Source organism: Diospyros lotus, chromosome 3 (genome assembly GCF_014633365.1).
Source record: "Diospyros lotus cultivar Yz01 chromosome 3, ASM1463336v1, whole genome shotgun sequence".
Classification (NCBI taxonomy): domain Eukaryota; kingdom Viridiplantae; phylum Streptophyta; class Magnoliopsida; order Ericales; family Ebenaceae; genus Diospyros; species Diospyros lotus.
In genome coordinates, this window is record NC_068340.1 from 20,532,056 (window position 1) to 20,550,876 (window position 18,821).

Consider the following 18,821-nt stretch of genomic DNA (forward strand, 5'->3'; position numbering starts at 1 on the left):
TATAGTTTTTTTTTTCTTGGCATGCAGTAAAAGTAGCACAGGGCCTAGGTTTAGAATGTTCTTATCATAGGTAATATGTATTTTCATATAGAGTCATGGTGGAGGGGTGGAATAGGTTTTGTCTAGGAAACAATTAAGGTCAAGGGAATTGGAGATGGGAGAATAGGATGCATGGTGGAGCTGTTCTAGATTATTAGAAGCTGTAAAATATGTCCCTGTTTTAATAGAAAGCCTAATGTCCTTAGGTATAATTAGATAGTGAGAATTGGAGTCCTAAGAGTTGCTAGGATCTCTTAGAGAGATGGAAGCAACCCTCAAGAATAGAGGTTATGTGGTGCATGCTTGTAGGTTCTGTGGATAAGCTGCAGCCACTAAGGATAGCCCATGATAAGTTAGGGAATTTCTTGAGGATGGCTCACAATGGTGAGCAAGGACTAGGAAAGGTATCTAAGGCTAGGGATATTAGGGGAGGGGAGAGTTTACAGGTATAAGGGAATATGAACCATGTAGTTTGGTAAGGTTACCAAATGTAGAAGTCTCCAAAACAGACCTTGTATATGTCAAAAGCCCATTAGAGATCAGTTTCTAGGATCTAGGGGGAACCTATCTAAGCTTTGTCTCATGGTGGAGCTAGGTGGGTACAAGGTGAAGTGTACCCAGTGAAGATGGTGTGTCCTTAAGGAATTCCCAAGCATATATGAGCTTGTTGGAATTGAATTTAAGCTTGCTGAAATTGCTTCTGGTGTGAAGGGTTAGGTGTTGTGAAGTTATGTAATAGGTATGCCTAGGTCTTACAAAAGCTAGGGTTCTTACCTATGAGGGAAAACTGTAATAATAGGACATGGAATTAGTTGATTCCAAGGCCAAGGGATGGAATTTGAAATGCTGGCCAGCAAGGAGAATCCTTTGGGATGTCGGAAACTAACCTATGAACAAGGGTATAGCAATAAGGAAATCTGAATTTTTTTTTTGATCATATTCATTGTGTAAGCTTGGGCTGGATTGTAAGAGGGAGGAAGCTTGTGTTTAAGATACTTTTGGCTCTTGCAGTGAGGGTCCTTGTGAACAGTGAGGGGAAATGGTGTGTGCAAGTGTGTCCTTGTATAGTGTAGCCATTATTGATCAAAAGTCCAGATTAAGCAAGGAAAGGGGAGGAGAATCATCTTGTAGGACATGAGCAAGGGAATAGAAGGTTTAGAGTGCTGCCTAGGATGGGTAGTGATAAGTCTTAAGCTAGGTTCCAGTGAGGTATGGAAATTTGGGATTATAAGATGTTTATGCACTGTCTTGAGTGCTAAGAATAGGCTGGGATATAGAGCCCCTTGTATAAGAAAGAGGGTTGCACTCATGTCCAAATGAATGGCATGGAGCCATGTAAATTTGGGAAGAGTCTTGGACTTAGGTGGAAGATCCCTTAGGTTAAATGGGTGGAGTGCTGTGTAAGTGTCTATTTGTAAGTTAAGGAAATGCTGGGGATGGGAAAGCCTAGGGAGAAAGGCTAGGCAAATGGCCATCAGGTATATCATCTCATAAAGGCTTAACTTTGGATCAAATAGGTGTCTCGAACAGCTAATTATCCATGAGGAAACTAAGAGAAAAGTGATCTTATAGTGTAGCCAAGGGATAATAGGCTAGAGGGAAAGGTAAGCAAGGATTGATTGCTTAGAAGGTCTCTCTAGGTGTGATTATAATCCCCTAGGTAAGATATAAGATTGTGATAGTCCAAGGGGTAAATTAAGTGCATGGGGTAGCCATGTCAATTTCAATAGTATGCCTAGGAAAAGTAAGACAGCTTCATTGATAGTTATCCAATGGGAATCTCAGGGTGTAGCTAAGGTGGTAGTTTAGTGTTTGAGATCGTTGGAAGGAGGAGAAGCTGGAAAGATAAAGCATAGAGGTTGGAATAGGAATAGGACAGCTCATGGCAGTCTAGGAGTACCCAAATCTCAAGCGTACCCTTGTTAAGCTGGAAATAGAGGATAGTTAAGAAAAGAGGTCGAGCAGCCCTTTGAGTTTTTTGAAGTAAACATAAGAAGGGAAGACAGTGGTAAAGCTTAAAAGATCGGTTTTGGGAAACTAGGAGTAAGTCTAGCAATGTTAAGGCCAATTCGGGTATGGTGCACTGTTGATGTGATGCTGTGTAAAGTTTGGACACTTTGGGACAAATGAGTAACATTGAGTATGGATTTGGTTTATGGTGGAGTGTAAGTAGACACCATGGAGAGACCAATCATATTGGTGTTAGGAAAAGTTAGTCATTAGGAAATCCCTTGAGGAGGATAATATCTAATGAGAGTTGCAGGTTTAGTTATTGCAGCTGAAATTTATCCAAAGGTGGTCCATTGTTATGTTTTACAACATTGATTTGTTTTCTTTGATGTGTTTGTGTTTGATTTGATCGGGTTTTTTTTTGTCTATCATTCATGTGGAGTGCAGGATTTTTGGCTATCAGATGAAGAATTCAAGGAAAATGGTGGAGAATTGTTGAGATTTGTCTAGAGTTTTTTGATTGGAAGATCAGTGGAAGCTATTAGACAGTTAGGGTTTTTAAAGGCAAAGTGTAATTAATATAAACTTTGGAGTCTAGCTGTAAATTCCCTATAGTTGTTAGTTTTAAAGGGTTCCACCTCCTCTATAAATAAGAGGGCAAGAAGGCAATCAAGCATGATCTTCTTCTTTCTTTTCAAGTTCTCGATTACTATTGTGAGTACTTTTGTTCTAGAGAAAGTGAGAATTGTGTATTGAGTTCTTGGGTTTTTTTTTGGAGTGAATAAGGGATTGTACTTGAGCGATAGGATTGTATGAGGGCTTGGGTTTTGTACTAATCAAGTTTCTTCTCAATAAAAGCTGCTCGATTGGGGTGTTGGATTGCTGGATGTAGAGCCAATTAAATTGGCTTGAACTAGGATAAATTTGCTTTGTCTCCTTTATGGTTTGATCTTTTCAATTCTGTTAATTTCTTTCTATTGTTCATTTTCTGTTCTTATAATTCCACTGCATTCGTGAGTGTTGGAGAGGGTTTTCTTGTCTAAGGGTATAATTCAAAAGTCTTAAGATTAACACTTATCTTCAACAAACATCTCCTCAATTGGAGTCAGGTTGATTTTCCTTGCAACTGCTATTTCTTCAATTTCTTAGAGGAAGTATGCACTTGATATCTTAGAAGAAGCTGGTATGGTGAATTGCAAACTGATTGACAATCCAATGGACCCAAATATCAAACTTTTTTCGGGACAGGGGGAGTTCTTTTTAGATCTTGTAAGGTATCGAAGACTGGTAGACAAGTTGAACTATCTCACAGTCACTTGTCCTGACATTGTTTTTGCTGTGAGTGTAGTTAGTCAGTTTCTCAGTTCTCCATGTGATTCTCATTGGAATGTTGTTATTCAGATTCTTAGATACATCAAAAGAGAACCAAGTAAAGGGTTACTCTATGAGGATAAGAGACACACAGATATTTGTTATTATGTAGATGCATATTGGGTTGGATCACCTTCTAATCGTAGGTCTATCTCTGGATATTGTGTTCTTGTGAGAGGAAATCTAGTTTCTTGGAAAAATAAGAAACATAATGTAGTAGCTAGATCCAGTGCAGAGGCAGAGTATTGGGTTATGGCTAATGCAACTTGTGAGCTTGTATGGCTTAAGCAACTCTTGTAGGAACTTAAGTTTTGTGAGGTGTTCCCTATGAAGCTTGTTTGTGATAATCAAGCTGCCTTACACATTGCTTCCAATCCAGTGTTCCATGAACGGACCAAGCATATTGAAATCGATTGTCACTTTATTAGAGAGAAGCTGGTTGAAGGTATTATCTTTACAGAATTTGTTAACTCCAATGATCAACTTGCAGATATTTTTACCAAGCCTTTGAAGGGCCCTTGAATATAATATATTTGTAACAAGTTTGGTGCATATGATATATGTGCTCCAGTTTGAGGGGAGTGTAGAGTTGTATATAGAATTGTCATTATGTTATGGCTTATGTCATGATATGTGTATATATAAGTGTACACTCTTTTAGTTGAATACAAGAGAAATTCTCACATCATACATAAACTTTTTTTTCTAGTTAATTGAATACGTAAACTTGCAATTTTGGTCAATTTCATACAAATGAAGTTGGGGTAAATTGTCCCCCCCCCCCCGGCCGGTTGGTTTGGACCATTTGTGCGAAGACTTTATGTGATTTGAAAATGTCTTGAAAATCTATGTAATTTATCATTTTTGCTCCAATACCCCCCACCATTTTATGCTTTATCCAAAATAAAACACACACACACACACACATTAGCTCTTTTTATTCTTCTTCTTCCTCCCTAGAACCATTCCCCATCCACAATTAGGTTTTAGAGGGAGTAACATGAAATAACAATTGTTTGATAATGGCGAAAGCCTGAGAATGAAAGTGATGGACTATGGGGGAGAACAAGTTGCTTTTGATAATCTCAACTGCTGCTTTCTTCTCTTCCAGTTTGTGCAATCCCCAAATATGATTTACCTCACCATTCTAATCTAATCAAAGGTTGGACAAGGGGGTCTTTCCGCTGCCCTTTTCTTTGTCTAATACTACTGTTAGTCATACAGTGAAATTGGTTATTTAACAGTAATAATAATAATAATAATAATAATAATAATAATAATAATAATAATAATAATAATAATAAAATCTAAAAAGAAAACGATGATTATCTATTAACAACCTCCAGTCGTCTCCTGTTGGTCTAATTAACAGCTTTCTGATATCTAAGCATGAGATATATATAGCTTGGTACTTTGGGAGTCAATCAACATCTCTGCTGCATCAGGCAGGCTTTCTGATCTTTCCCTCTGACTACCTTCTCCCTCAATTTGTTCTGCACTTTGGGATGATTACAATTGGCACTCTGTCGACTAAGTGAACCATCCTGGCGGAGAGGATGAATACTGGGGATGGGTTCCTGACCCATTGCCGGCAATGGGTTTCAGTGGTTCTTTTTATGATTTTATTTTCATTTTTGGTTAAATTTAATTTAATTTAACGAGAGTTTAATTAACATTAATTGTAATAGAAGGGTGTTAGGGTGAGAAAGATAAATCAGACAGCCCTTCAGAGATATTTTTATATTACAGTGGTCTGATGACAATTTATCGCAATTTTATTTGTATGAAATTGACTAACATTGTTTTTTTATATTACAGGGGTCTGATGACAATTTATCACAATTTTATTTGTATGAAATTGACTAACATTGTAAGGTTATATATTGAATTGACTACAAAAATAGTTTGTGTGGAATTGACTAAAATTTATAAGTTGATGCACCAAAAGCAACCTTTTTGCCTTTGTTTAAATTGTTTTGTTCTGGCCATGCCTTAGTGCTCCTATGCTATGCTTATGGGTATGCCATTTGTTGGGTCTTTTTTGTGCTGTTTTTAAATTTTTCTGCCTGGGAAAATGTTGTTGACCTAATATTTTATGTAAACTAATGTGTGCAGGTAAATGTGCATTTTGGATTTATTTGTGGCTGTTGAATGGTGATGTGAAACAAAGGTAATTGAAAAGTTGTAAGCTAATTAAAAATACACTGGCATGAGCCTTGATGCATGCATGTTTCATTCCCTGGTACTTTTTCTGATAAAATATGCTTTATTAGCAAGATTAGCAGTAAATTGGTTTCCTAACAATCATTCTGATAGTACCAACTACCTGCATAATTATTATTTTTTAAATCCAAGCACAAAGAAAGTCAATTAATCTCATTTTACCCCTTTCTCATTCTTATGCTCTACATCCAAATTGAACAATGCTGCCAAACTTTTAGTCCTGTATTCGTTGTAAATTTCTTGACGTCTCAGACTATTTAATGCAAGCACAAATTCAGGGTTTACCAGTGCCCTGTCTCTTCCATTTAATGCAAGCACAAATTCAGGATGTACCAGTGTGCTTGTGTCTTCTCTTTTTCTTTTTTGTTGCAGTATTACTTATCAGTTGTTACTTTTGTTTGACTAAAATTTGTGAATTGTTTAAGATAGGTAGAACTTTGTAGGCATATACTCCTTTTATGAATAATTCCTACACCTGATGATTCATGGTTTCTTATGTATATGTTAGTTCAATTATATCAGCAATACTTAAGTCTATCTCCTATTTTTTCCTGTCCTATTTTGCAGGGGAAAATGCAAGGAATAGCCAAATCTATACGTCATCCTCAATCTAGAACTTCTGGAAGAAATACATTGAAAAGGTGCAAGAATAATGGGGAAGCTGATAACGTTGTTCTCATTGATGTTGATAGTGATGACATCAATAATGTTATTATCATTGATGTTCCTGAATCTTTAAAGAAGAAGCTATTGAGAAAAGACAGAGAATGTCATTTTGAAACTATAATCTGCATTGATGATGATGATGAAAATTCTGATATTAATCAACCTGGGATGGGAAAAGAAGATGGAGTGGACTTCCATACTGAGGCCTCATCTAGCGGGAGATCTTGCCCTGCCCCAAACCACCCTCGAAGCTTCACAGATGAAGTTGGCAATGAGTCCCAATTTGTTCGAGGAAATTTATCTCCACTAAAGTTATCGAAGTGCAAAAGAACATATTCTGGAAAAGCTTCCAGCAGAAGTTATTGTGGTTTAGGTCCTGACTTAGACAGCATTTCACCTGATAATGATTCTCCTGACTGTGACTTCATGGAAGACTCTTTTGGAAAGCTTCGTGAGCAGTGGGAAAAGGCTAACATGAAGAAAAAATATGTTGTTCACAATGTTCAATCTGAGAGGGGTGACCAGGTTAATAATTCTGGCTTCCATAAAGTTAAGCATCAGAATGTCGAAGTAGAAAATGCAACTGACCAACAGGCAGAAGGTGAGGCTTGTACTTGTTCAAGCAATTCCAACAATGTGGAAGAAAACTCATTTCCTTTTGTTGAAAAAGGTGTTGGAAATTTGGGAAGTACGTGTAATAGTCCAAAGAAGACGCCTTCCACTGGTTTTGGTTTAGGCTCAACTGGTGAAACTAGTGAAACAAAGTGTTTTCGTAGTGAGGTTAACCGGTTCAGAGGGGATTCATTTCCAGTTAGTTCGTCCTTCGATAATGCCGAGGGGCAAATTAATGTTAAGCATGGTGGTTCCAGCTTCTGTGATGAAGTTGACCACTGTTCTCAAGGACCACATCAATGTTGTACCAATAGACAGGGTGAGAAAGACATCAATCCAACTAATTTATTTTCTCAGGACAAAGAAAAAATCCCCCCTGCAGAACCTAGTACATCAAAACCTGATCCAACTGTTCATGTGAACTTTGGTTGTAGTGAAGGTAGTTTACCAGATGAAATGTTTTCCTGTTTCTCGACCCAGCATTCAGTTGACATTGAGTTTGGCCATGGCACAGAAAAGTTTCACCAGAATCCTAGTTGCAAAGCTCATTTTCATACTGAATTCAGCAATGACACTAGTTCTGTGGATAAGAATAAATTTGTATCTGCAAAACCTCCATTTAATAATATCAGACCATCTCATGAAACACAGGTGAACCCTGGTTGTGTGGATAATGATGTTAGAGCTGTTGATGGGGAAAGTTACTGTCAAGTTCCATCCATGGGAAAGTTGGGGTTAGACAAGGAAGACAGATTCTGTCAAGACAAAGTGGAAAGGGTCCCAAAGAAGCCATCTTTATTTAGTTTTCCTTGTGAAGAAGTGCATCTTTGCAAAAATATGGGTTCAGGGGAATTATTTGGTAAAATTTCATCTAACCATCAGCTAGAGGAAAAAGATGGTCTGAAGGATGCTCAAGATGCTGATGTGATGAATGCTGTCCAGGATAATATAATAATTGAAAGGGAAAAGCATAAGGAGACCGATGAATATAAACGAGCAGCAGAGGAAGAATGGGCATCAAGACAACGAGAGTTACAACTTCAGGTGAGGCCAGTCCAGTGTACAGCTTTTTGACTGTTTGCATGTGGTGATTTAATTTCCATTGCATGGTGTACTGCAATAGATTGTACTGTTTGACTGTGTGCATACTCCTTTTTGTTAAGCTCCTTGACACTGTAAGAAGAATTCTCAAGTTTAATAGCAGATGTGTCAACCTATTTTAGTTGTGATATTTTCCATTGTTGTTGTATATGCTAATAAACAATCCTAGTTATGAATTTGTGGTGTAGCTGCAGTCATGAAGCAAAACTAGAAATGATGTTATACACGATAAGATTGGAGTGGTGCTAATTGAAGATAATAAGCTACATGAGATTCGTTTTTAAGATGTTTTTGATAATATTAGATGATAATCAGTAGACACACATGGTAGAAGAGTTGGATGGAGTAGAAGAAGTTTATAATTAAAGGGTGATTAAAGTATCACCTTGTCAGTTGGGACAAGGTTTTCCTTCTTGTGGAGGTTGGTGTTTTAGGTATTATGAGGCTCCTCCTCTTTAACAACACCCTTCTAAAGAAATAGCTTTGGAGGTTTGCTTTACAGAGTTCTTTTGGAGGAGAGTAGTGGTTTGTAAATTTAGTAGCTCTTGGGTGTATTGATCTTCAAGGCTTAGTTTGGGGTATAGTTATCGATACTGTACTAGACAAGGTATCTGTTTGTTATTGGTACAGTATTGATACCAGACAATACCGAGTACCATTTTGGATATATTATTGTATTAAATTAAAAATATGCTTTGCAAAATAATACAAATAAGACCATATAAATAATTCTAAATCTATACAAAATAATTAATCTAAACTAATTTTGGGTATCAATGAGAATTATTGACCTTTTTCTATGTGAGAATTAAGTCTAAGCTAATACAGAATAATGTAAAGAAATATAGAAAGTAGATATAGAAAAACAAAAAAAAAAAGCAAGATTAAATAAAATAGGGAATTGGGGATCTAAGACTTTTGAGTTGTGAGGTTATAAGAGGCTGAGAGTTGAAAATTAATTTTTAAAAAAGAATGTTTAAAGATATTATTGAAATTCTGGTATTGTCTTGTATTGTCCAGTACCACCCAGTTTCTGGCTGGTATTGTGATCAGTACCTTTGCCCAATGGAGCTTTACCCCCCCCACTGGAATTGCTCCATTATGGTACATACCTTTTGGAATGGGATTAATAAATATGGTTTAGGGTTCCTTTCAAAAGTATTTAAATGTTTGGCTTCTTTAGTGGTATTAGTTTTACCATTGGCATTGAAGACTGGGGAGAGGCTTAGGATTTTTGGTTGGGTAGCTGGTGCGGTCACAGACTGTAGTGTGACTTTTGTAGGCTGGCCAATGACTGTGAGGTGCTGCTGGCTTGCGAGTATCTCCATCTTGGTTTAACATTATGTTTAGTCCGCTATCTTTTGGAGGAACCTTCATTAATGGGAGGATAATCTAACAGTAACTTTCTTTGGCTTGTTTCAAGATAATTCCCCGACTTGGCAGGTGAGGTCAATTACGCGTGTAGACATTCTCAAATCACTAGCTGGTGCTATTTATGTAAGGAGAGTCCTGAATTGATTAACAGGCACTATTTATATAAGCAGAATACCGATTCAACTACCTTGTGCCGTTTAGGTACGGAGAATACTGTATCTGTCGATCATCTTCGCTGCATTGCTCCTGCTCTAGGGAAATTTGGAATTTATTCTTTTTCATTTTTAGTATCCATTGGATCATACCCATTTCAGTGTTGGAGTTTTTGTTTCGGTGGGTAGGGAAACCCCTTCCTGAACCTATGAATGCTAGGGTCAGTTGATTCCTTTTTGGTGATGTACCATCTTTGGTGGGAGTTTAGTAGGAGAGCCTTTGAGGACTTTGAACAGTTGACTATTTCTCTTAAAGCACTCTATTCTTGTCTCCTTGTGTTTGTGGTGTAATAGTTCTATTTATTTATTTTTTCCTTTTCCTTTTTTCTCAGTTTCTTCATCAGCTTTTCTAGGTATCATCTCATTGGTTTGGTCAACGTTTAGGTTTTCTTGTTTATGGATTCCCTTCCCCCCCTCCCACCAGTTCTTTTCTTGTGCAAGTGTTTTGGATTGCTTGAAGCCTTAAAAAGGTATATAAAATGACATAAGAATCATGCTAGATGTACATCACTTTTGTACATCTTGGGTTACATAAGGGGGTATTATGACCAAAATACCCCCTCGCCTCACATGCGCCTCACGTGCCTCTATGCGCCTCATGAGGGATTTTTTTGTCATTGGTACATCTTTATGTAGCCTAAAGTATACACAAAGGTGTACCAATAGCATTTTCCATGACATAAAATGAAAAAGGACATGTGAGCTGTCTTGCGCATTGCCACTACATGAGCCTGTTATTATCTCTTTAGCTTCCATAAGCTAGTTAATCTCTGTTTAGGCACTATAGCTGCTTCCAAATATGAAATACACAGTGTTCATTATGTGGTGTTTGTCAAATTCTGGAAACATGGTAAAGTGGCTGTAGGATTCGATACAAACAATGTAAATGGAAGATGAAAAATATTATTGCAGCATGCGGATTACATGACCAGACCCTTCTCTTATAGGGCTGGGAAATCTGTACATTTAGGAATATGCTAAAAGTAAACAGATTATACAATCAAGAATATTTACAAGATACAATAGGATCTTTCCAAAAAATGAGGATACGTTTGTGAATTGAGGATATGATCAAATCCTACAAGATATGGGAACTTTTTGGATTTAGGAATATTTGTAGAATTGCATAGTACTTGATGAAGATTTGTAGGATTGCATAGTACTTGATTATTCAACACTCCCCCTCCAGATGGCTTGTGAATATCTTCCATGCTTATCTTGGCAATTGTAAAAATAGCAGCAACGAGGTTTTGAAACTATAAGCAAAGACACCTTGCCCCTTTGGATTATACTCTATTTATAAGCTCATAATTTACAGTTTAGGAATCTTAAACAAAAGGAAAAAATACAAAAGTCATCTTAATTACAACTCATGTACAAAATTCATCCTGATTTATAGTCAATGTTTATAGCTGTAACAACTGTCTTGTCAGCCCTCTTTGATTGCTTTGTTGTCTTCCTTGATTGTCTCCATAGAATTTGCCATTTACAGTCAATGTTATAGCTGTAACAGCTATCTTGCCAGCCCTCTTTGATCCCGAGATTTCAACACTCCCCCTCAAGATGATGTATGGATATCCTCCATACCCATCTTGGATATCACAGTCATGAAGTCCTTGTTGTGTAAAGCCTTGGTGAATGTATTTGCTAGCTGATGCCTTGACTGAAAAGACAATAGTTTGAGCGAAAATGTCCCAAAAAGAGGTTAGATCATCCAGTGTTACAGGGGTTGCGGTGCCTACTGAGGGGCCTAAAACTACAGTTCCTTACAATAATCCATCTTGCTTATTAGTCTAGTGAAACTAGATGGTAGTAACTATCTAGCCTGGTCTTGCTCCTGCAAATTATTCATCAAAGCCCGAGGATTGGAAGACTGCATCACTGGCATGAAAACTCAAAAACCTGCCACTAGATAATGTACAAGCTCGACAATGGGAGATCGAGAACGCCCTTGTGATGTCTTGGCTGATCAATTCAATGCAACCAAACATTGCCAAGGGGTATCTACTGCTAGATACAATAGGGAAGATTTGGAATGTTGCATCACAAACCTACTCTCAAGTTGGACTTGGTGCACAAATTTACGAGATCCGAAAAAAGCTACATGAAACCAAACAAGGTGAGTGGTCAATTTCTCAATATTATGTTGAATTAAACAGTCTATGGCAAGAGTTGGATTTTTATCAAGATTTCTATGCAGAATGTTCTAATGATGCTTCTAAGATCCAAAAAATGATTGATAAAGAGAGGGTATTTGATTTTTTAACTGGGTTAAAAAATAGAGTTTGACCAAATAAGGGTTTAGATATTTGGAAGGGAGCTTTTTCCTACCTTGAAGCAGGTTTATTCCTATGTTCATCAAGAAGAAAGCAGGAGGAGTGTTATGCTCCAGCCTGCTACAACAAATAGATCAGGCATGATGGCGAAACCATCACTTGATAGAACCCCTACCAGCCATGGAAGTATCAATAAGAATCAGCTAAGGTGTGAATATTGTGGAAAACCTAGGCATACAAAAGAGACTTGTTGGTCTTTACACGATATACCTACACACACTATGCCCATCCAGAACCTGAAAAGGCTAGTCTCTTAAGGGAAGAATTGGTTTTCATATAGGAGATGATGAATGGAATTAAGATGGACTCAAATATCCCTTCTACATCACACTATGTCCAAGCAAGTACAACTGGTAGTGCTCCAAGGTACTGTTATAGCATTCTATTCTTCAAATTCTATAGAACAACCAGCATGGATCATAGTTCTGGGGCTTCAGCCCACATGACTGGTTTATCTAATTCCTACTTGACCTACACACCCCACGTTTTGGCACGGAAAATGTTAGAATTGCACATGGTACTCTCTCTCTTATTTTTGGAAAAGGGACTATTAACTGCAACAAAAACCTCAACTTGTCATCTGTTCTTCATGTTCTTAATTTTGCAAATAACTTGTTATCTGTAGGTCCTATCACAAATTCCCTAAACTATAAAATTACCTTTTTTCGTACCCATTGTGTTTTGCAGGAGGTGAGCACAAGGAAAATGATTGGCTCTGGTAGATTGGTTGATGGCTTGTATTTGCTAGACAATAAAACATTCTCTTAGGTTGAAGATCAAGCCCTAAAGGTTAACCAACTAACCTCAGCTAAGAAGGAGCTAATGCAATGGCATCAAAGATTAGGTCATCCTTCTTTTTCAGTGATAGGGAAGATTATTCCTAATATGAGTAAAGAATGTAGTAATGCTAGCTGATGCCTTGACTGAACAAATGGAATGCGCAGTTTTCCATTGACTAGTTTCTCCTTTATAAAGTGTCTATCAATTTCAATGTGTTTAGTCCTATCATGTTGAATAGGATTGTTAGTAATGCTGATTGTAGCTTTGTTGTCACTATATAGTAAGAGTGGCTCCTTTTTAGGCAATCCTAGCTCTGTCATAACCTTATTCACCCATAATAATTCACTTATGCCTAGGGCCATTGCCCTATACTCACCTTCAACGCTTGACCTAGCCACAACTGATTGTTTCTTTCTCCTCCATGTGACTAGGTTACCTCCAACAAAGGTGCAGTAACCTGAGGTTGATCTTCTATCATCTAGGGATCCATCCCAATTTGCATCTGTGTATCCCTCTACAATCAAATGGTTATGGTTAGAAAACAGTAAACCCTTCCCAGGAGCTGTTTTCAAATACCTTAAAATCCTATAGACAGCCTCTATATGAATTGACTTAGGATTCTGCATGAATTGGTTTACAACTCCTACTGCATATGTAATATCTGGCCTTGCATGAGATAAGTATATCAGCTTCCCAACCAATCTTTGATACCTGCCCTTGTTAGCCTTCTCTCCTTCATCAACTCTAAGTCTGTGACTTACTTCAATGGGTGAATTTGCAGGCTTACATCCTAGCATATTTGTTTCAGTCAATAAATCTAAAACATATATTCTTTAGGAAATAAAGATGCCCTTATTTGATCTGGCTACTTCAATTCCCAAGAAGTACATTAGACGCCCAAGATCTTTGACCTCAAATTCTTCCCCCAAGTATTCCTTCATGGTCATTCCTAGTCACCACTATGTCATCAACATAAACAATAAGAACAGTTAACTTGTGTTCCTTTCTTTTAAAGAACATGGTGTGATTAGCATTTCTTTGCTAGTAACCAAGTCTTATTACAGCTCTGATACCATGTAAAAATAGTAGCAATTAGGTTTTGAAATTGTAGGCAAATACACCTTCCCCCCTTGGATTATACTCTATTTATAAGCTCATAATTTACAGCTTAGGAATCTTAAACAAAAGGAAAGAATACAAAAGTCATCCTAATTACAACTTATATACAAAAGTCATCCTTGATTTCCTCCAATGAATGTGCAATATCTTGATGTAGATTGCCTATCATCAAGGGATCCTGCTCAGTTAGCATCAGTAAAACCTTCAATGTTAAAATGCTTTTTATTTGAGAACAATTTACCTTTTCCCAATGTGGTTTTCGGGTACCTTAGGATCCTATAGACTGCTTCCATGTGAATATCCTTAGGTTTATGCATAAATTGGCTCAGAATTCCGACGTCGTGGTCAATGTCTGGTTTGGTATGAGATAGATAGATATGTTTTCCCACTAATCTCTGATATCTACCTTGATCCACTTCATCCCCTTCTCCAGTTTTTAGTCTATGATTTACCTCAATTGGAGTGTCAACAGGTTTGCATCCCAACATCCCTGTTTTCTTTAGCAGATCTAAGACATACTTCCTTTAGGATATGAAGATTCCTTTATCTGATCTTGCAACCTCTATACCAAGGAAGTATTTTAATTTTCCAAGATCCTTAGTCTCAAATTATGTTCTTAGATATGCTTTCAGCCTTTTTAACTTTGTCTGGACCATTTCTAGTTACAACTATGTCATCCACATAAACAATAAGGACTATCACTCTACCTCCTTTGTTTTTGAGGAACATGGTGTGATCTGCATTGCTGTGAATTGTGATGGCAACCAAATGTCGTAACAGCCTTGCTAAATCTCTTGAACCAGGCCTTGGGAGACTATTTGAGGCCATATAAGGTTTTTAAGAGTTTAAGTACCTTTCCTATGGTTGAAGTATGGGCGAATCCTGGAGGTATCTCCCATATAGACTACTTCTTCAAAGTCTCCATTTAGGATAACATTCTTGACATCCAACCGATGTAAGTCCCAGTCCAAAATAGTTGCACAGGATAGAAGTATCTAGATGGTGTTCACTCTTTGCCACTGGGGCAAATGTCTCCTCGTAATCAATGCCATAAATTTTGGTAAATCCCTTTGGAACCAATCTTGCTTGTAATCTTTCTACTTGTCCATTTGCATTATATTTAATAGTCAAAACCCACTTACAACCAACAATCTTCTTTCCTTTTGGTAAAGTGGTTAACTCTCAGGTTTGGTTCTTTTTTTGAGCAGTCATCTCTTCCTACATTGTTTGTTTCCATTGGGGATCATCAATAGCTTCTCTCTAGCTAGATGGAACCATTGCAAAATCTATATGAGATAGGAAGGTTTTGTATGGGGTGGACAGAAAATCATAAGCAACATGATTGGATATAGGATGTTGTGTGCATTTTTTGATTCCTTTCTTTCAGGCTATAGGGAGATGTAAGTTAGAATCAAGATTAGAAGTAGGAATCAATGAGTTACTGTCATGTACCTAGACCATGGGGCTGTTACGTTGAGGGGTAGTTATAGTTGTAAGGGAATTGTACCTAGTTGTATGCATTACAAGTTATACTCGAAAAATGGGTAATCGTTTTTTGGCGCCATTCTCCCACTATGGATCAGTGTATAAGATCTGACCCAGCCATTTTTCAAATTGAGAAGTTTTGATTTTCTGCCTCCAATTCTCTCTCTCTCTCTCTTGATTCTTTCTCCTCAATTCTCTATTCTTCCCTCTCTTTCTACAAAACCCCCTTTCCCACCTAATTCCCATCCAAATCGGTTGAGAATTATCTGTCAAATCTAGGATCTGACATTCTAGTATTAGAGCAAGTTCTTGGCCCACGATCTCTCAGGCGATCAATTCCCAATGGTTGACGTCACTTGAATGAAGTAGATGGAGTCTCAATTGCAACAGGTGTGGTGACGGTGGTGGAGATGCAGGCTCATATGGGATCCATGGAGGAGACTATTGGAACAGTGGTGGATAAGAAGTTGGATGGTGGCACGAATCGATGGCGGGGAGACATGCGCAACCAGGTCTGAGAAGATATGTGTGAGCAGATGCAACAATTAATGCTCATATTCTCTAGCCAGAATTAGGTAAGATCCTCACCTGATTTCCCCCTTAGAGATAGGCTGGAACCAATCCTCCTGGGAATTGGAACCAACCATTAGGTGGTCGGATCCTCGGAGTTTGAGTGTGAATCGGTCACTGTGGGAGAAAATGTGGTGGAGAATAGACAGGAGATTCAAGTGACCCCCCACCAATCCAATTTTCCAATGCCAAAACTGGAATTACCTCTATTTGATGAGCAAAAGCCTCGATGGTGGGTGAGGCGATGCGAGAAGTTGTTTAGCATCCACCAAGTGGTTGATAGCCAGAGGGTTAGCTTGGCATCTGCCTATCTAAATGATGTTGAAGATGTGTGGTTCCAAGGATGGTCCAGAGTGAGGGATGGTTGCAATTGGGATGAATTTGTTAAGGGTTTGTGTAAGGGGTTTGGAGATCGTGGCATGATGGAAATGGTAGAGGAATTCAACAAGCTAAAACAAGATGGGACGGTATTGAAATATCAACTCAAATTTGAGGAGTTGAAATCACTCATGTTAAGCCGTAACCCCTACATGATCGAGTACTTTGTATCAAGTTTTATCAGTGGCTTGAGTGATGATCTTAGGCCTACGGTGAAGATATTGAAGCCTAAGACAGTGCAAGAAGCAGCTAAGAGTGCTTCATTGCATGAACTATTGGTAGAAGCACTAATGAGGAAACAAAAGATGCAAAGTAAGGGGGAAACTATGGTGTGATGCAGGTAGGAGGGAAGGTGTAGGGGAGGGAACTTGCTAAAACATACTCAAGGTTTAGGTATCAAACGGTTCCACCATCTGCCCTACTGATGCAACAAGGGGGAAAGCTAATAGAACAAAGAAGGCAAGTTGGTTTGTGCTTCAGATGTGGAGATAAGTTTTTGTCGAGACATCAATGCAGGAAGCAATTATTTCTATTAGAAGGGGGAGAAGAAGAAAAAGAAGATACTGGGGAAGAAGGGGTGGCAGTAGTGAATGAAATGGAAGAAGAAGACAATGAAGCCATATCCCTACGTGCAATTAATGGGATGGCCAGTAGTAAAATAATCAAAGTAGAAGGAAGAATGTAGGACAATATACTCGTAGTTCTAATTGATAGTGGGAGTACTCACAGCTTCATTAACGAAGGAACAACCAAGAAAATGAAGTGTAAGCTGACTAGCACACAGCTACTATTGGTGACTATTGCTAATGGTAGTAAGGTGATGAGTAATTCCACCTGCATAGGGTTTTGTTGAGAAATGCAGCGGGAGACTTTTGAAGCCGACCTAAGATTGTTGAAACACGAAGGCTGTCACATAGTGTTGGGGGTAGATTAGATGAAGGGGTGAGCCCAATCAACTTTGATTTCAACAAGATGGAAGTATCCCTTGAGAAGGAAGGCCAGAGGGTGATCCTCTAGGGGAATGTGGAGATGGTGACTGTCATGACCCTAGGATTTTGCTAGGGTCTTAGAAGGGATTGGAAGGAATTTGGGAAAGAACAGAGAAGAAATGAAGTGGGAGATTGAACAGAATTAGGGAGAAAATTAAGAGAAATGAGAGGGAGAATGGAGAGAAATTTAGAGAGGAAAATGAGAGTTTTATTAATCAATTTAAGCATGCCCTCTCTCCACTTACAATTAGCCTTTTTATAGGCATAGCTAGATGCTTAACTAATTTCTAACAACATCCTAATAGCACCCATATGCTTCTAACAACTTGTAAAATATCCCTAACTAACTATTATACCCTATTACAATAATGCCCCTTTATTGTTCCTAGGGTCATGCCAGGGACTTGCAAGCTGATCAAGGGGAAGAGGTTGCAAAAAGTATTCAAGAACAAACTATCCCAGGTGGCACAACTATTCTCAATCGAGGTTAGGGAGGAAACATAAGGTCTTGAGGAGCTAGAAGGAATAGTTTGTTCTTGCAAAAGAAAACTAAAAAAGTAGTAGAAAACTGAAAATTTGGTATATATTCCACTTCCACTTGATTACAATATATATAGGAGAAAGAAATCAATCAAATTCCTATAACTAAGGAAAAAAGAAGGAATCCTAATTACATCAATCAATCAATCCAAACAATTAAGATTGATTATAAACAATCCCATAGATTGTGGGATTGTTACAGCCTTTAAATCTTCAAAATATTTGACCAATTACACACATAATCACTACCTTGATTCATGACACTTTCTCTCAAGGTGGTGAATAGACATTGTCCATTCTCAGGTTGGCTATAAGCTTGTGAAAGAAATGTCTGCCTTACATTTCACTGGGATTTGGGACTTGGTACCTCTTCCCAAGGGTAAGTCTATTGTTTGTTGTCGCTTGGTTTATACTGTTAAAATTGGCCCTGATGGCTGGATTGATCGTCTTAAGGCTCGCCTTGTTTCCAAAGGATACACTCAGGTTTTTGGACTTGATTATGGCAATACATTTTCTCCTGTTGCTAAGATTTCCTCTGTTCACCTTTCCTTGTCCCTTGTTGCTATGTTTCACTGGCCTTTTCATCAACCGAACATAAAAAAATGCCTTCATGGCGATTTACAGAAAGAGACACATATGGAGCAATCTCCTGGCTTTGTTGCTCAGGGGGAGTCTGAGCTGGTGTGTCGCCTTCAAAAATCTTTATACGGTTTAAAACAATCTCCTCGAATTTGGTTTGGTCGATTCAGTTCAGCTGTTCTTGAGTTTGGGTTAACTCGAAGTGAAGCTAATCATTCTGTTTTTTATCGCTCTCAATTTTGTCGCCACATCCTTCAAGTGGTATATGTTGATGATATAGTACTTACAGGGGATGATGATGTTGGTATCACTGAATTAAAGACACATCTTCACCAACAATTTCAGACTAAGGATCTGGGTCCTTTGAAATATTTTTTGGGTATTGAGGTAGCTCGGTCAAAGCAAGGCATTTATATTTCTCAAAGGAAGTATGCCTTGTATAAGCTAGAGGAGACATGATTGCTTGGATGTAAGCCCAGGGATACCTCTATGAATCC

The 18,821-nt window shown here is 38.1% G+C and overlaps 1 protein-coding gene across 4 annotated transcripts in view; it reads left to right on the top strand.

Moving 5' to 3' along the window:
• The window catches only part of LOC127797122 (uncharacterized), a 68,171-nt gene that overhangs the window by 27,492 nt on the left and 21,858 nt on the right, over positions 1 to 18,821 (top strand). For 3 of the 4 annotated variants that reach the window (XM_052329694.1, XM_052329692.1, XM_052329693.1), the window contains 2 exons: positions 5,476 to 5,530; positions 6,151 to 7,905. In XM_052329694.1, the coding sequence (XP_052185654.1) occupies positions 6,157 to 7,905 (1,749 nt within the window). In that variant the 5' untranslated portion in view covers positions 5,476 to 5,530; positions 6,151 to 6,156. Of the gene's footprint in view, positions 1 to 5,475; positions 5,531 to 6,150; positions 7,906 to 12,571; positions 12,729 to 18,821 lie in introns of all 4 variants that reach the window. The other variant, XR_008022131.1, reaches the window with a different exon arrangement.